Source organism: Tamandua tetradactyla, chromosome 5 (genome assembly GCF_023851605.1).
Source record: "Tamandua tetradactyla isolate mTamTet1 chromosome 5, mTamTet1.pri, whole genome shotgun sequence".
Lineage (NCBI taxonomy): Eukaryota > Metazoa > Chordata > Mammalia > Pilosa > Myrmecophagidae > Tamandua > Tamandua tetradactyla.
In genome coordinates this window covers 186372944-186385845 of record NC_135331.1, presented here as the reverse complement: position 1 = coordinate 186385845, position 12902 = coordinate 186372944, and the positions used below count along the sequence as shown (strand labels likewise).

At 43.7% G+C, this 12902-nt stretch overlaps 1 protein-coding gene across 2 annotated transcripts in view; it reads left to right on the top strand.

Moving 5' to 3' along the window:
- The window catches only part of HDDC2 (HD domain containing 2), a 32144-nt gene extending 25012 nt beyond the window's left edge, over window positions 1-7132 (top strand). For both annotated transcript variants that reach the window (XM_077162811.1, XM_077162810.1), the window contains 2 exons: window positions 3481-3619; window positions 6789-7132. In XM_077162811.1, coding sequence (XP_077018926.1) covers window positions 3481-3619; window positions 6789-6886 — 237 coding nt within the window. In that variant the 3' untranslated portion in view covers window positions 6887-7132. The remainder of the gene's footprint in view (window positions 1-3480; window positions 3620-6788) is intronic.
- Window positions 7133-12902: the final 5770 nt, after the last annotated feature.

The following is a 12902-nucleotide window of genomic DNA, read 5'->3' as shown; positions in this document are numbered from 1 at the left end:
TCCCAGTCTTTAGGAGTATTTAGGCAGTGACCATTCCACCTTCTTATGCTGAAAAGAGGTGCTGACATAGTGAATACGGGAATGCAACTAATGCTGTTGGAGAGACTGGCAACTCTGGGTTTCAGGGACCATCTGAAGGTTTTCCGTTTCTGAAAAATAAACTCAGTGAGTGAAACTTAAGAGTCTCAGATAGAGCCCTGGATATTCTTTAGGGTTGGTGGGGCTTGGCATACCCTGGCAATTAGCAATATCTAGCTGAAGCTTGCATAAGCGTAACTTCTAAAATAACCTCTCAACTCTATTTGAAATCTCTTGGCCGTTGATGCCTTATTTGTTATTTCTTTTCCCCCTTTTAGTCAGGTAGGCATTGTCGATACCAGAGTAGCAGGGCCAGACTCATCCCTGGGGGTCCTCTCCCACGTAGGGGAGAGAGTAATGATTTTACTTGTAATGTTGGATTTAGAGAGGGGGAGGCCACATCTGAGCAACCAAAGAAGCCCTCTAGAAGTAACTCTTCGGTAAAACTACAGGTAGGTTAAGCCTCTCTGCTACATGAATAAACTTCACAAGAGCAAGTGTGAAGATCAAGGGCGTGGCCTGTTGACTTGGGAATCCCTAATGTTTGACACAGTATCAGGGGTTTCCCCAGTGGTGAAGTTTAGTAGTTACGTATTTTTTCTCCAATCCCTCAAGGGACTTCCCCAATACTTTTTAATTATCTGCTTAACAAACTCTGGGATATATCCAGGCATTACATTAAGCTATACAGGATTGCAGGTCCTCGTTCCTACTCTGGGCTCCCTGTGTTTGGGTTGTTTAGATGAGCTATTCACTCAGGTTGAATTAGAGTATATGCTACAGGAAATTTAGGTTTGGGACAAAATAAATCTCTCTTCTTTTGGTCTCACACAGTAGGGGAGGTTCTAAAATACAAACAATATCATCCTTTACCCTGTATTCCAGTTTACGTTAGTTCCAACCAGATTGACTTCTTTCTTATCTCTAGTTGAAGCCTGATCTCATTCAGTTTTTTTCACAATTGTGTGGGGTAATGCTGACTTTCTGAGCTGCAGAACTCTGAGTCTCAGGTGTCACAGGTACCCAGAGTTCCAGGGAAATACCAGCTTGTTATACACGTAGGACAGCGCCTCCGAATTTAGAAATAGCACTTAAAGCTCAGGAATAAATGTAACTGCTGTAAAAGCTTACAATCTAGGCACTAATTTTCTTTTAAGTTATTTTCTAAAACAGACCATCCTGTATCTGTTCTTTTGTTTCTGGCTTATTTTGCTCCACGTAATGTCCTCATGGTGGATTCACCTCACATGCCTCATGACTTGGTTCCTTTCTGTAGCTGCACGGTATCTCATCGTATGTATATCCCGCAGCGCGCCTTTCTGCTGCCTAGTCAGTGTTCCCTTTGGCCACCTCCATCCACTGGGCATCATGGATGATGTCGCCATAAGCATCAGTGTGCGGCTGTCTACTCGAGCCCCTGCTTTCAGCTCTTTTGAGTGTATTCCCAGTAACGGGTTTCCCTACTCATCTGGCGACCCTGTATTTAGCCTTACCCTCCAGAGAAGCACCCCATTCTGCTACACTGCCGCATGTTCTCCAGCACGTAAATCTTTCTGTTTATTCATTTATTTTGAATCTGCAGATTTTGTTAAGATATATTCATACAGCATGTATTCTATCCAAAAATAAATAATCACTTCCACAGTATCCTCACTCAGTTCAGTTATCATTATTCTCAATGTTAGACAATTTTAGGAAGTCATTTTGACATTCCTCATTCATATTCGCAGTTTGGTCCATCATGCTTATCTTTTCTCAGATCCGCCCCTTCAGCCCCATCTTCACGGTCTCACATACATGTAACTCCTCGGCCAGGGCCACAGCGACGCAGACCGGTTTTCTCTACTCCAGTGTAGCCACGGTTTACCCCGCACCTAGGGCGCTCTTTCTCAAGTGACAGCTGAGCATGACTCCTCCTGCTTGAGGTCCCTCAGCGAAGTCTAGTGCTGCAGGGTGAAGCTAAGACCTTAGCCTCAACCACTGGCCTTTCGGGAGCTGGCTTTGCCTTCATCTCAGCCTCTTCCTCCCTGCAGCCATCCATCCCATCACCTGGAACGCTGCTGTACCTTCCCCACAGATGCCGTGGCCCCTTGTCCTCCAGGCTCCGTCCCCCTGCCATGCCCTTCTGCCCGCGCTGCCTCCTTGGTAGAAAATGAACCTGAGAAATAACTGTGTGTCTGTCCTAGACTGCCGTGCTTGGAACATTCCCTATTTCTCATTAAATAAGGAATTTGAATGCATTAAATATAAATATAAAACTATGACTGTGAGTAAACTCTTAAATAAAATGTAATTATTTTTAAATGCCACCGAAATAAAACACAATGTATTTTTTTTCATATTAAAATGATTCCCCTCTGCAGTTTCTAGTTCTGTCAGAGTCCAAAGAGTAAGTAAAGTAGTGGTAAAGTTTAGTAGTTAGGTATTTTTTCTCCCATCCTTCAAGGGACTTCCCCAATACTTTTTAATTATCTGTGTAATTATCTATTTAATTACCTGCTTAACATACTCTGGGATACCTTTATAAAAATAAGGTATTTAATAAAAAGTAAGAAACTTGGCGAGTCACACCCTGCCACCCTGCCAAGCAGGCGCAACAGGCTCATTGTGTGCACACATCGGGGACACTTTGATCTGACAGAGGATGACTGCGTGGGGTCCCTGGGACTGGTGCCCGGGTGGCACACATGGGGCTGTAGGGAGCAGGTCTCTGCTTGGGTCCAGGTGCTCTGAGGAGGGCCGGGTCAGGGGAGCAGGAAAGGGAAGAAAGGGGTGTCCCTGCCCCCCTCCCTACCCCAACCCAGGCACACCCATGACTTCCTGCAAAACTCTCAGATCTTGGGGATCCTCCAGCCACAGAGGGACTGGATTAAATCTGCCTACGTGGAAAGGAAGGACAGAGATTCCCAACGCAAAACAGTAACCAAAAGTAAAGCTAGAAATTCACTTACAAAGGAAAGGAAACCTGACATTAAATGGAGAGGAAAGTTTAAAAGTTTGAGAAGCTTAGAAGTGTCTGTTTGAAGTTGAAAGGTTTAAGATCTAAGCTACTCAGGTGCATAAAGTATACTGATCTTGGCATGAGGTCAGGATATTAAGAGCTTGCAAGAATCAAGAGGAAGAAAAGAGCTTGCATGTGCCAAGAGAAAGAAAAGAGACTCCTGAGGCATGGTGTAGAATCCGTGCAATTGTGAGCATGTCCTTGCAGAAGTCCTGGGGTTAAGCGGGGAAGTTACTGTTGAAGCCTCTCAGTGAAGGGTTCCTATCCAGTTCCCAGTTGTGGCTGCTGCTGTATGTGCCTTTTGTTGTGACTCCGATTTTGGGTATCAGAAACCAGGATTTTCCCAGACCATCCTATCGTGCCAGCCCTGATCATTCTGCTTTAATTGTTCCTTTCCTTAGGAGTACGAGACCCAGTCTAGTCCAGAAGCCAGGTTCGTGAAGCAGTTGGACCAGTGTGAGATGATACTGCAGGCGTCTGAATATGAAGACCTTGAGAATAAGCCGGGCCGGCTGCAGGACTTCTACGATTCCACAGCAGGTGCTCCTCAGTTCCCAGCAGGAGCGCCTTTTGGTTGGGCTAACTCCTGGTGTAGCGACCAGAGTCTTGTTCCCGGTGTTATCCTCTTCTTTTATGCGGGATGTGGAAAGAAACTGGGATTCCTGGTCAGGCGTGGGTTGGTGTGCGGGAGCATTGCTGACCTGCTGTGTATGTGCCACGTGCATACTACGTCCGTGCCACGTGCATGCCATGTGTGTGCTGCGTCCCCTTCTCACTCTACGGTCTCCTGGCTGTGCTCCCCGGGCCATCTCCTGACTTCTCTGTGCCTATGTCCTGATCTGAAAAAATGGGAAGCATAAAGCTTTTCTTACTTGGGTCAGGGGTTGTTTCTGAGATTTAAGAAAGAGTGTATATGTGAGAGCATTGTGTAATCTGGAAATGCTGTGCAGGTACAAGGTCGTGTAAGATAAGAGGTAGAGTTTTGAAAAAGGAAAAGCCCAAACAGCTGCAGTCACCATCTTCATTTCTAGCACTTCATAGCACAGCCCTAGAGTTGCACTGCTTTTTTGAATCAGGGTTTGGCTGCGGACAAGCTGTGTAACCTTTGATAAATCACTTAACCTCTCTGGGCCATATTGCCTTATCTGTAAAATGGGCATCATAACAGGGTCTACTTTCCAGGGTTGTTTAAGGATATAGTAGGCTAATTCATGGAAGTGCTTCAGACAGGCACTGGCATTTATAAACCTTCGTAAACATTAGCTGTCTTTGTTTTGCAACAGTTTCCAGAGTGTGGGGCTAAGGAGTCTGTGCTAGTGATGCCTGTTGCTTGCTGGAATAAAATGTCCTCTCCCCTCCTCCCTGAATCTTCAGGGTAAGCTTGGCCCCCATCTCCCGCGAGTGTACCACGTGTGGTAGCCTTTCTCTCACCTCTCAGGACCCACCCAAGGCCTGACCACATGGAGGGAGGTCACAGACCATGTTCAGGATGTGATTTGCCATACACTGTCGATTCTATTTCCCTTCTTTTCCCTCCAGCCCCACTTCTTGTGTCCTGGACCAGGCCCTCATTTTTTCTGCAGTGGACTCTTAACAGTCACTTCCTTACTCCACCTCCCTACAGGCTTCCGAGTCCATCCTGCATGTCTCAGTGTTTTTCTTCCTTTGAAGGCTCAGACGTCATCACATTTGTATTACAGAATCTCCTGTGGCTTTCCTCTTGCTCCACAGTAAATCCCTGACACCTTCGAGTGTCCTCAGAGCCCCTGCCATCGACTGCTGTCCATCCCTCTGGCCTTGTTTACTGACCCTCCTATCAGCAGGAATCGTTCCCCTCTTTTCCCCAAGTCTGCACTGGCCCACAGCTTGCCTGGAGGCTTTCAGGAGCTGCCGGGTTCAGCAGGGAACCAGCCTGACCTGCACCTACTGGATGATGTGCTTCTCTGGGTCCCCTTCCCGCCCTCCGCTGAAGGGTGAGCTGTTTGAGGTCCAAGGCCATGTCTTGTCTGTCCTCGATATGGGAGGGCTCAGAGATGTTTGCCTTCAGTTAAATAGAGTAATGTTATAGATCGGGGGTCAGCAAACAGTGGCCCATGGACCAAACTGGCCATTCACCTGTTTTTGCTAATAAAGTTTTATTGTAACACAGTCACACCTGTTTACACGTTGTCCATCCTACCATCTGCACTGTAACAGGAGTAACAGTAACTCACCGTAACAGCTCCTGAACTGAGTAGTTGCAACAGAAACCTAATTTCCCACAGCATCTTAAAATATTTGGCTCTTTGAAGAAAGGTTACTGACTCTGTTATAAACAATGATTAGGTTCCAAGACAGCATATTTTGTCAATAATACAACTAAAATAGAAGTCATTTTTATATGGTTCTTTGCAGTTTTCTCACTGTGCTAGTTTGAAAGCTGCCAGAATGCAGTATACCAGAACTGGAACAGCTTTTATAAAGGGGAATGTAATAAGTTACAAGTTTATAGTTCTAAGCCTGTAAAAATGTCCAAACTAAGGAACCAACATAAAAAGGTTACCTTCTGCCAAGAAAGACTGACGGGTCAGGAACCTCTGTCAGCTGGGCAGTCACGTGGCTGGCATCTGCTGGTCCCCTGCTCCTGGGCTCCGTTGCTTTCAGCCTCTGTTCCTGTGGGGGTTCCTCACTTTTCTTCTCCAGGGCTGGCTTTCATCTCCTGGCTTCCCTTGGCTCTCTCCAGGTTCTGGCTTGCTGAACATCTCCTGGCAGCATCTGCTGGGCTCCACGTATCTCCAAACATCCGTGTCTTTGTTCTCTGCCCGTCAGTTTTGCTCTGAAGTTTCTGTCGGCTTTATCGTTTCTGAGGCTTCTGTCATTTCTGACTCTATCTGAAATGTTTCCTCTTTTAAAGAATTCTAGTAAGCTAATCAAGACCCACCTGGAGTGGGTAGAGTCATATCTCCATCTAATCAAAAGTTAATACCCACAATTGGGCGTGCTGCATCTCCATGGGGATAATCCAATCAGAAGATTCCAACCTACAGTATTGAATCAGGATTAAAAGAAACGGTTGCTTCCACAAGATTGGAATCAGGATTAAAGTATGGCTTTTCTGGGGTGCATAATACTTTCAAACTGGCACACTCACTATTATCACTCATTATGATACAGTCACAATTAAAATTAGAAAATGAAACATGAGAATACTTGCAGAATCGTATTCAACTGGAAGGTTTATGTAGTCTAAGCTCCTTATTTGACACGAAGAGACTTGAGCCCTGAAAAGTGGTGACTTGTCCATAGTAAAGGTAGAGAGCTTCCTGCATCCTTGTTTGCCTCCTGGAGGAGTGCGTAGTCAGCTTTGCCTTGCTCCTTGTCTTTTTATATGTGAATGCTTTATCTCCCTTAATTAATTACAAGTCTTAATGGGCAGAGGTGAGGTTTCCAGGTTTTTCAGTGTTTCCTGGCGGAGGCTTTCAGGAACTGCCAGGTTGCGTTTCCCTTTGTTCTAAATGATGGTTCTGAACCTGATTCTCATGCAGCCTTGCTGGCATCGGGGGGCAGGGAATGCACCCCTCTCCCAGACCTGTGATCGCCTTCTGATTTGAGTGAAGTGCAGGCCAATCCCGGGACAGAGTGCCCCACGAGCCCTGGGATCAAGCTGTGGAGAGGCTGGTTCTTCTCTCGCCAAAATGGGAATGTCATTTTCTGTCTTTTCGCTCTGCAGGAAAGTTCAGCCACCCTGAAATACTCCAGCTTGTTTCTGAACTTGAGGCAGAAAGAAATGCTAAAAGAGCCACGGTCCCCAGCGAGCCGGGCTCCTGAGATGTTCCCAAGCTGCTGTGCTCCTGGAATTGGCGATTCCGTTTTCCATCTCGCAGCATCATGTTTTCCCACTGTCGGGCTCTTATTTCCCACAAGTGGGTCTATTTATTTTCAGTTGTCTGGACTGCAGCAAAGAAGTGTGATGTAATGGGCAGAGAAGCCATGGAAGGGGAGGTGGTGGTGAGGTGCCGTGGGAGAAGACGGGGGCACCTTTTAATGAACTAAATAAATGTTAAAAACCTAAAACTTTGGGTATTTATTGGAAAATTTAAACCATATTATTCAGAATTAATAATCTATATCCTAAAAGGCCAGATTCATTGAATGATAGAAAATTTAATTATAATTGCTTTAAAGAACAGGCCCTTCAACTGACTTAGTAATGAGGAGCCAAGAGGACAAAAAAATACTGCCCTCTGTCCAGATGAAATGCTGCCTTATTTGAATGATCACTGTCTTTGAGCCTGATTTTGTATCTCACTGTGACCTGCTTTATCTCTCCGATCACAGACTTGTAAACTTACTAACAGATCTCATACCTCACCCCCATCCTCATTGTCATTTGGGGTTGTGCATCAGGGCATCTGGCTTTTTTTTTTAATATTGTTTTTACAAAGCAAAACAATATACAAACACAAACATTCTTAACATATGAATATTCCATGCTTGGTGTACAATCAGTGCCTTACAATATCACCACATAGTTGTATACTCATCACCATGATCATTTCTTAGAACATTTGCATCATTCCAGAAAAAGAAATTTAAAAAAAAAAGAAAAACCTCATACACACCATATCTCTTACCCTTCCCTCTCATTGACCACCACTATTTCCATCAACCTAGTCTATGTATATATATATATATTTGGTATGGGCAGGCTCTAGAAATTGAACCCAGGTCTCTGGCATGGCAGGCGAGAATTCTGCCATTTACCCACCATTGCCCACCCTACCCAATGTATTTTAACCTTTGTTCCCCCTATTTTTTTCCCTAAACCCCTTACCACTCTCTTTCATTGATCACTAGTATTTCAGTCTACTCAGTTTATTTTAACATTTGTTCCCCATATTATTTTTTATTTTTTATCCATATTTTTTACTCGTCTGTCCCTGCTGTAAATAAAAGGAGTATCAGACAACAAGATTTTCACAATCACACAGTCACATTGTAAAAGCTATATCATTATACAGTCATCTTCAAGAAACACGGCTACTGGAACACAGCTCTACAGTTTCAGGCACTTCCCTTTAGCCACACTAATATACCTTAAACTAAAAAGCAGATCTCTATATAATGTATAAGAATAACTTCCAGGCGGGCCGCGGTGGCTCAATGGGCAAGAGTGCTTGCCTGCCATGCCGGAGGACCCCGGTTCGATTCCCGGCCCCAGCCCATGTAAAAAACAAACAAACAAACAAAATATAATAAAACAAGAAAATGTTTAAAGATGTTTCCCTTTCTTCCTCCCTTCCTTCCTTCCATCCTTCCTTCCTTCTCTCTGTCTTTCCTTCCCTTCCTCCCTCTTTAAAAAAAAAAAAAAAAAAAAAAAAAGAATAACTTCCAGGATAACCTCTTGACTTTGTTTGGAATCTCAGCCACTGACACTTTATTTTGTCTCATTTCTTTCTTCTCCCTTTTGATTGAGAAGGTCTTCTCGATCCCTTGATGCTGAGACCCAACTCATTCTGGGATTTCTGTCCCACATTGTCAGGGAAGTTTACACCCCTGGGAGTCATGTCCTACGTAGAGAGGGGGAGGGCAGTGAGTTTGCTTGCTGTGTTGGCTGAGAGGCCACATCTGGGCAACAAAAGAGGTTCTCTGGGGGTGACTCTAAGGCCTCATTTTAAGTAGGCTTAGCCAGTCTTTGGTGGGGATAAGTTTCATATGGACAATCCCAAGATTGAGGGCTTGGCCTATTGATTTGGTCATCCCCACTGCTTGTGAGAACATCAGGAATTCTCCAAATGGGGATATTGAATTTCCCCTCTTTCGCCATTCCCCCAAGGGGGCTTTGCAAATACTTTGTTATTCACTGTTCAGATCACTCTGGAATTTATCAAGGCATCACTCTGGATAAACCTACAAAATCTCAGGGGCATCCAATTTTACATGCCACTTTTCTTCCTTCATGTATTTCCATTTCTCATTTCCAAATATTGAGATCTTGATGATATGAACCAGGTGAGAAATTTAATTGGAAGATATTTTGTTGGGGTTACTGGGCCTTATGTAGGGAGCACATCAAATCAGCCTCCTTCCCCTCATTTCCCTTTCTTCTGTCCTTCTCTTTATGATTTATTCCTATCCAAGGGGAAGTGGCCACTCAAGACAGGGTAAGTAACCCACCCCTGCTTGCCTGTAAGGGATGCACAGCCCCTGCATGGTGGGTGAAGGAGAGCCATCCTGCTCGGCATCTCAGTGGGTAGTGAGGGCTCTCGAACTCAAATGTCATTTTCCATTTGAAGAAGGCCTTTTAGAGATTCTAGGCAGCATTTCTTTGGAGACTTTTCACAGTATCCATGGATACCCAATTTGCAGGAAGCAAGGTACATGAACTTCTCAGAAGCCATACAAATAGGTACATATGATTGCTCTGCATTGAAAAGCAGAAAGGGTGCCAAGTCTGATGATCATTGGAGATGTGATTGGTAGGAAAACAATTCCATCTTCCAGTGTGGCTGGGTTGTTTATCCTGGCATGAGAATGTGCACAAAGTTAAAATATTTATAACCAGAATGTTTTCTATGTCCCTGGAATTTTATTTTGAATGCTTTGCCTGCTAAAATTTTCATAAGTAGCCAGCATGGTTCAGAGTGACCTTGGAGGCCTTTCCTGGTCAGCCTTACACTGCTCGGGTCACTAATTCATTGTTGCAGTTGATCACTTACCTGCCAAGCAGTGATTCCCAATTAGTCCTCACCCTTCCTCAGTGAGGTGATATGTTTTAAAAAAGCAAAAGCTAAAATATATTGGTGTTATAATAAAATCAAATTTAATAAGAAAAGAACAAAATGCAGATCAGTTAAAGAAGATAGCTATTCAGTCTACCAGCAGTGTCCTTAAATATTTGAGCATTATCACATAGATTTTTTTTCTTGAAAAAGAGACGTGCTTCTTCCCTGGAACTGGTCTTCAGAATAAAAAGCCCTGGAATTATGATGCAGTATAAATTATTATTCTTGGGTTGAACTCAACAAAACAGAATTCCGTATTACTGTTTTACCCTTGTTGACTGGCATTTCACCAGCAGTTAGAGAATTCTCATTGCCCATGAATTTGAGAACTTGATTCTAACAAAATGTCCAATCTGTCCAATCTCTAAGCCACGTGAAGTGATCTGACGTTCTGAGAGAAATGACTTTGGTGAAGTGCCTTGTGAGGTAGTTTCTGTGTCCGTTTTATTTAAGTATATTGCCAGTCTTCAATTCAAAGGTGAGATTGGGGCTGATTTCTGTTGGAGATTTATGATTGTTATTTTGGTTTGCCTTATATACTTATTTTATGGTATGAAGTAAAGGTCAAATAGAAATGTGGCAGTAAAGAATTTACCATCCTTAGATGGAGATTATCAAAAGAAACAATAAGATTTTGCCAAATACTAGCAATTTGAGATTTCATTTGAACACTAGGCTTGCAGAAATTGTGTGAGTGTGTTTGTGTGTTTTATCCCCTAGCTTTCCTTCCAGTGGCATACGTGACCCTAAACCTCCCCTTTCAACGACATTCACATGCATAATTCAGCACTGTTAATTACACTCACAATAATGTGCTAAAATGACCTCTATCCATCTCCAAACATTTACAATCAACTTAATCTTAAAATTCTGCACAAATTAAGCATCAGCTCCCCATTCTCTGCTTCATTCAATCTCCTGTAGCCTAGATTCTAGACGTAACCACGAGTTTACTTATGACTAGGTCATATTACTGAGATCATACAATATTTGTCCTTTTGTGTCTGGCTTATTTCACCCAATGTAATGTCCTCAAAGGCTCCACCCATGTTGCATGCATCAGGACTTCACTGCTTGAAGAAATGTTTCATATTAAATCACTAACTTCACCACCAGCTTTCTTTATCCATCCAACTGCAATGTGATGGTGAGAGGAGGGTGTTGGGGTTGAAATTCACAACTTATTCACCATTTTATAGGAAAATCCAACAAATTTCAAGCCGACAGGTAATTTTGGAGCACTAAACGGGCAGGAGAGCAGCTCGCATTGCCTGCGTTCTCTCCAGGTTGTCCACTGGGTGGCACAGTATATCAAGATGTCCGTAATAGAGCGTGTTCTGTTTTCTATTGCTCAGGAACAGATTTATAAGAAAATGTATCATTTAGAGTAGGATGCAGACTGCTGTGCTGACATGGCCTACCTACCGGTAGTCATAATCTTTATGAGATGTTGGTTGTAAGATAAAGTTGCAGCATAACTTTATGAATATTTTCCACCATAGCAACACTATTCAAAAAGTAATAAAGAGTTGAATTACAGAATGGGTCACATTTTTTAAAAAGTCAGTTTATCTTGTAATCACAATTTACTGGAATTTTTGACTGTTGAAATACATTTTTTTGTTGAGGTATCATTTCATATATGTGTTGTGCTGAAGTTATTTTGATTTATTAGTAAAGGGTTATGGCCTTTTTGTGAAAATACCTTTTTAAATTTTTAAAAAAATTTTGTGCAGATACCTTTGAGCACTTATGGATGTGAACTGCATGAGAATGAGCTCAGCTGGACATCAAATCGGGATCAAGTTGGGAAGGCTTGCACAGGCGAAGTGAGGGGAAGCAGGCAGCTCTCGGGGAATGAGCCAGGGAGGAGATGGCGAGCACCCATCTGCCAACGGCTGATTTGATTATCTTAATCAGCCTGGCATGGCTTGTCCACCCACATCCTATGACAGCGAAAAAAAAGGGAACTCATGTCATAGCCATTCTGAATATCACTTCTGGATCAGAATGAATAATAATTTTTAAAAAACCTTTAATAGAGGTGATGAGAATATGGTTTTCACAAAACTGAGTAAATTAGAACTTTGAAGAGTGATTTACAGTAGTTCAGGTATCTTGAAGTCTTGAGATAGTATGTTAGCACAAATGGTCTTCTTGATTATTTTTCTACTGTCTTTTTTTTTTGTATGCTGTGTGGTGGGGGTCACGTTTCATTATTTTTCCATGTGACTATCCTATTATTGCAGCACCATTTGTTGAGGGTTTTTTGTTTGTTTGTTTTGCTCAGGGGAAGTGCATGGGCTGGGAATTGAACCCAGGTCTCCGACATGGCAGGCAAAAATTCTACCACTGAACTACCCTTGTACCCACTATTCAGTTTTTGTTTTTCTTTGCATGGGCAGAACCAGGAATCGAACCCGAGTCTCTGGCATAGCAGGTGAGACCTCTGCTACTGAGCCACCGTGGCCCACTGCCTCTTCAGTTTTAATAGTATGTTTTCGGATTGTGAGGCAGAGACTTGTGTGTGGAAGTCGGACGGTGAATGAAGAGAACTTGTTTAGAGTGCCACGCAGCTGCCTTTCCTGCACCACGCTCTTGCTGACGGCAGCCAGGCGGCGGCCACGGCCCCCTCCGCGGCGGCAGTTCAGCCCAAGGGGTTGGAGCCGAGGTTGCAGTGGGCGGACCAGCCCGCCGCCGTTGAGTCCTCTGTGGGCTGTGACTTCAACCCGCAGGGAGAAAGCCAGCACAGGGCCCTCCCGGGAGGGCTGCTTTGTCCACGTCTGTCCATCCTCACTCAAGTCCACAGTTCCCTTCCCTCTGCTAAGAGGATCCAGGCCTCAGGGCTTGTGCGCCCTAGCCGGCTTGGTTTTCAGTTGGTGCACAGATTGTCCAGCGCCACTAATTTGAATAGGATTTCCCAAATTGGCTTTACTTCACTGTAGCACATACATCTGCTTATATTTAATAATAAATTCAAAAAATATGATCAATCAATACCATACAGGTACATGTGGATTTTTTCCATTATGATTTTTAGTTAGTAGGTCTATTCAGCG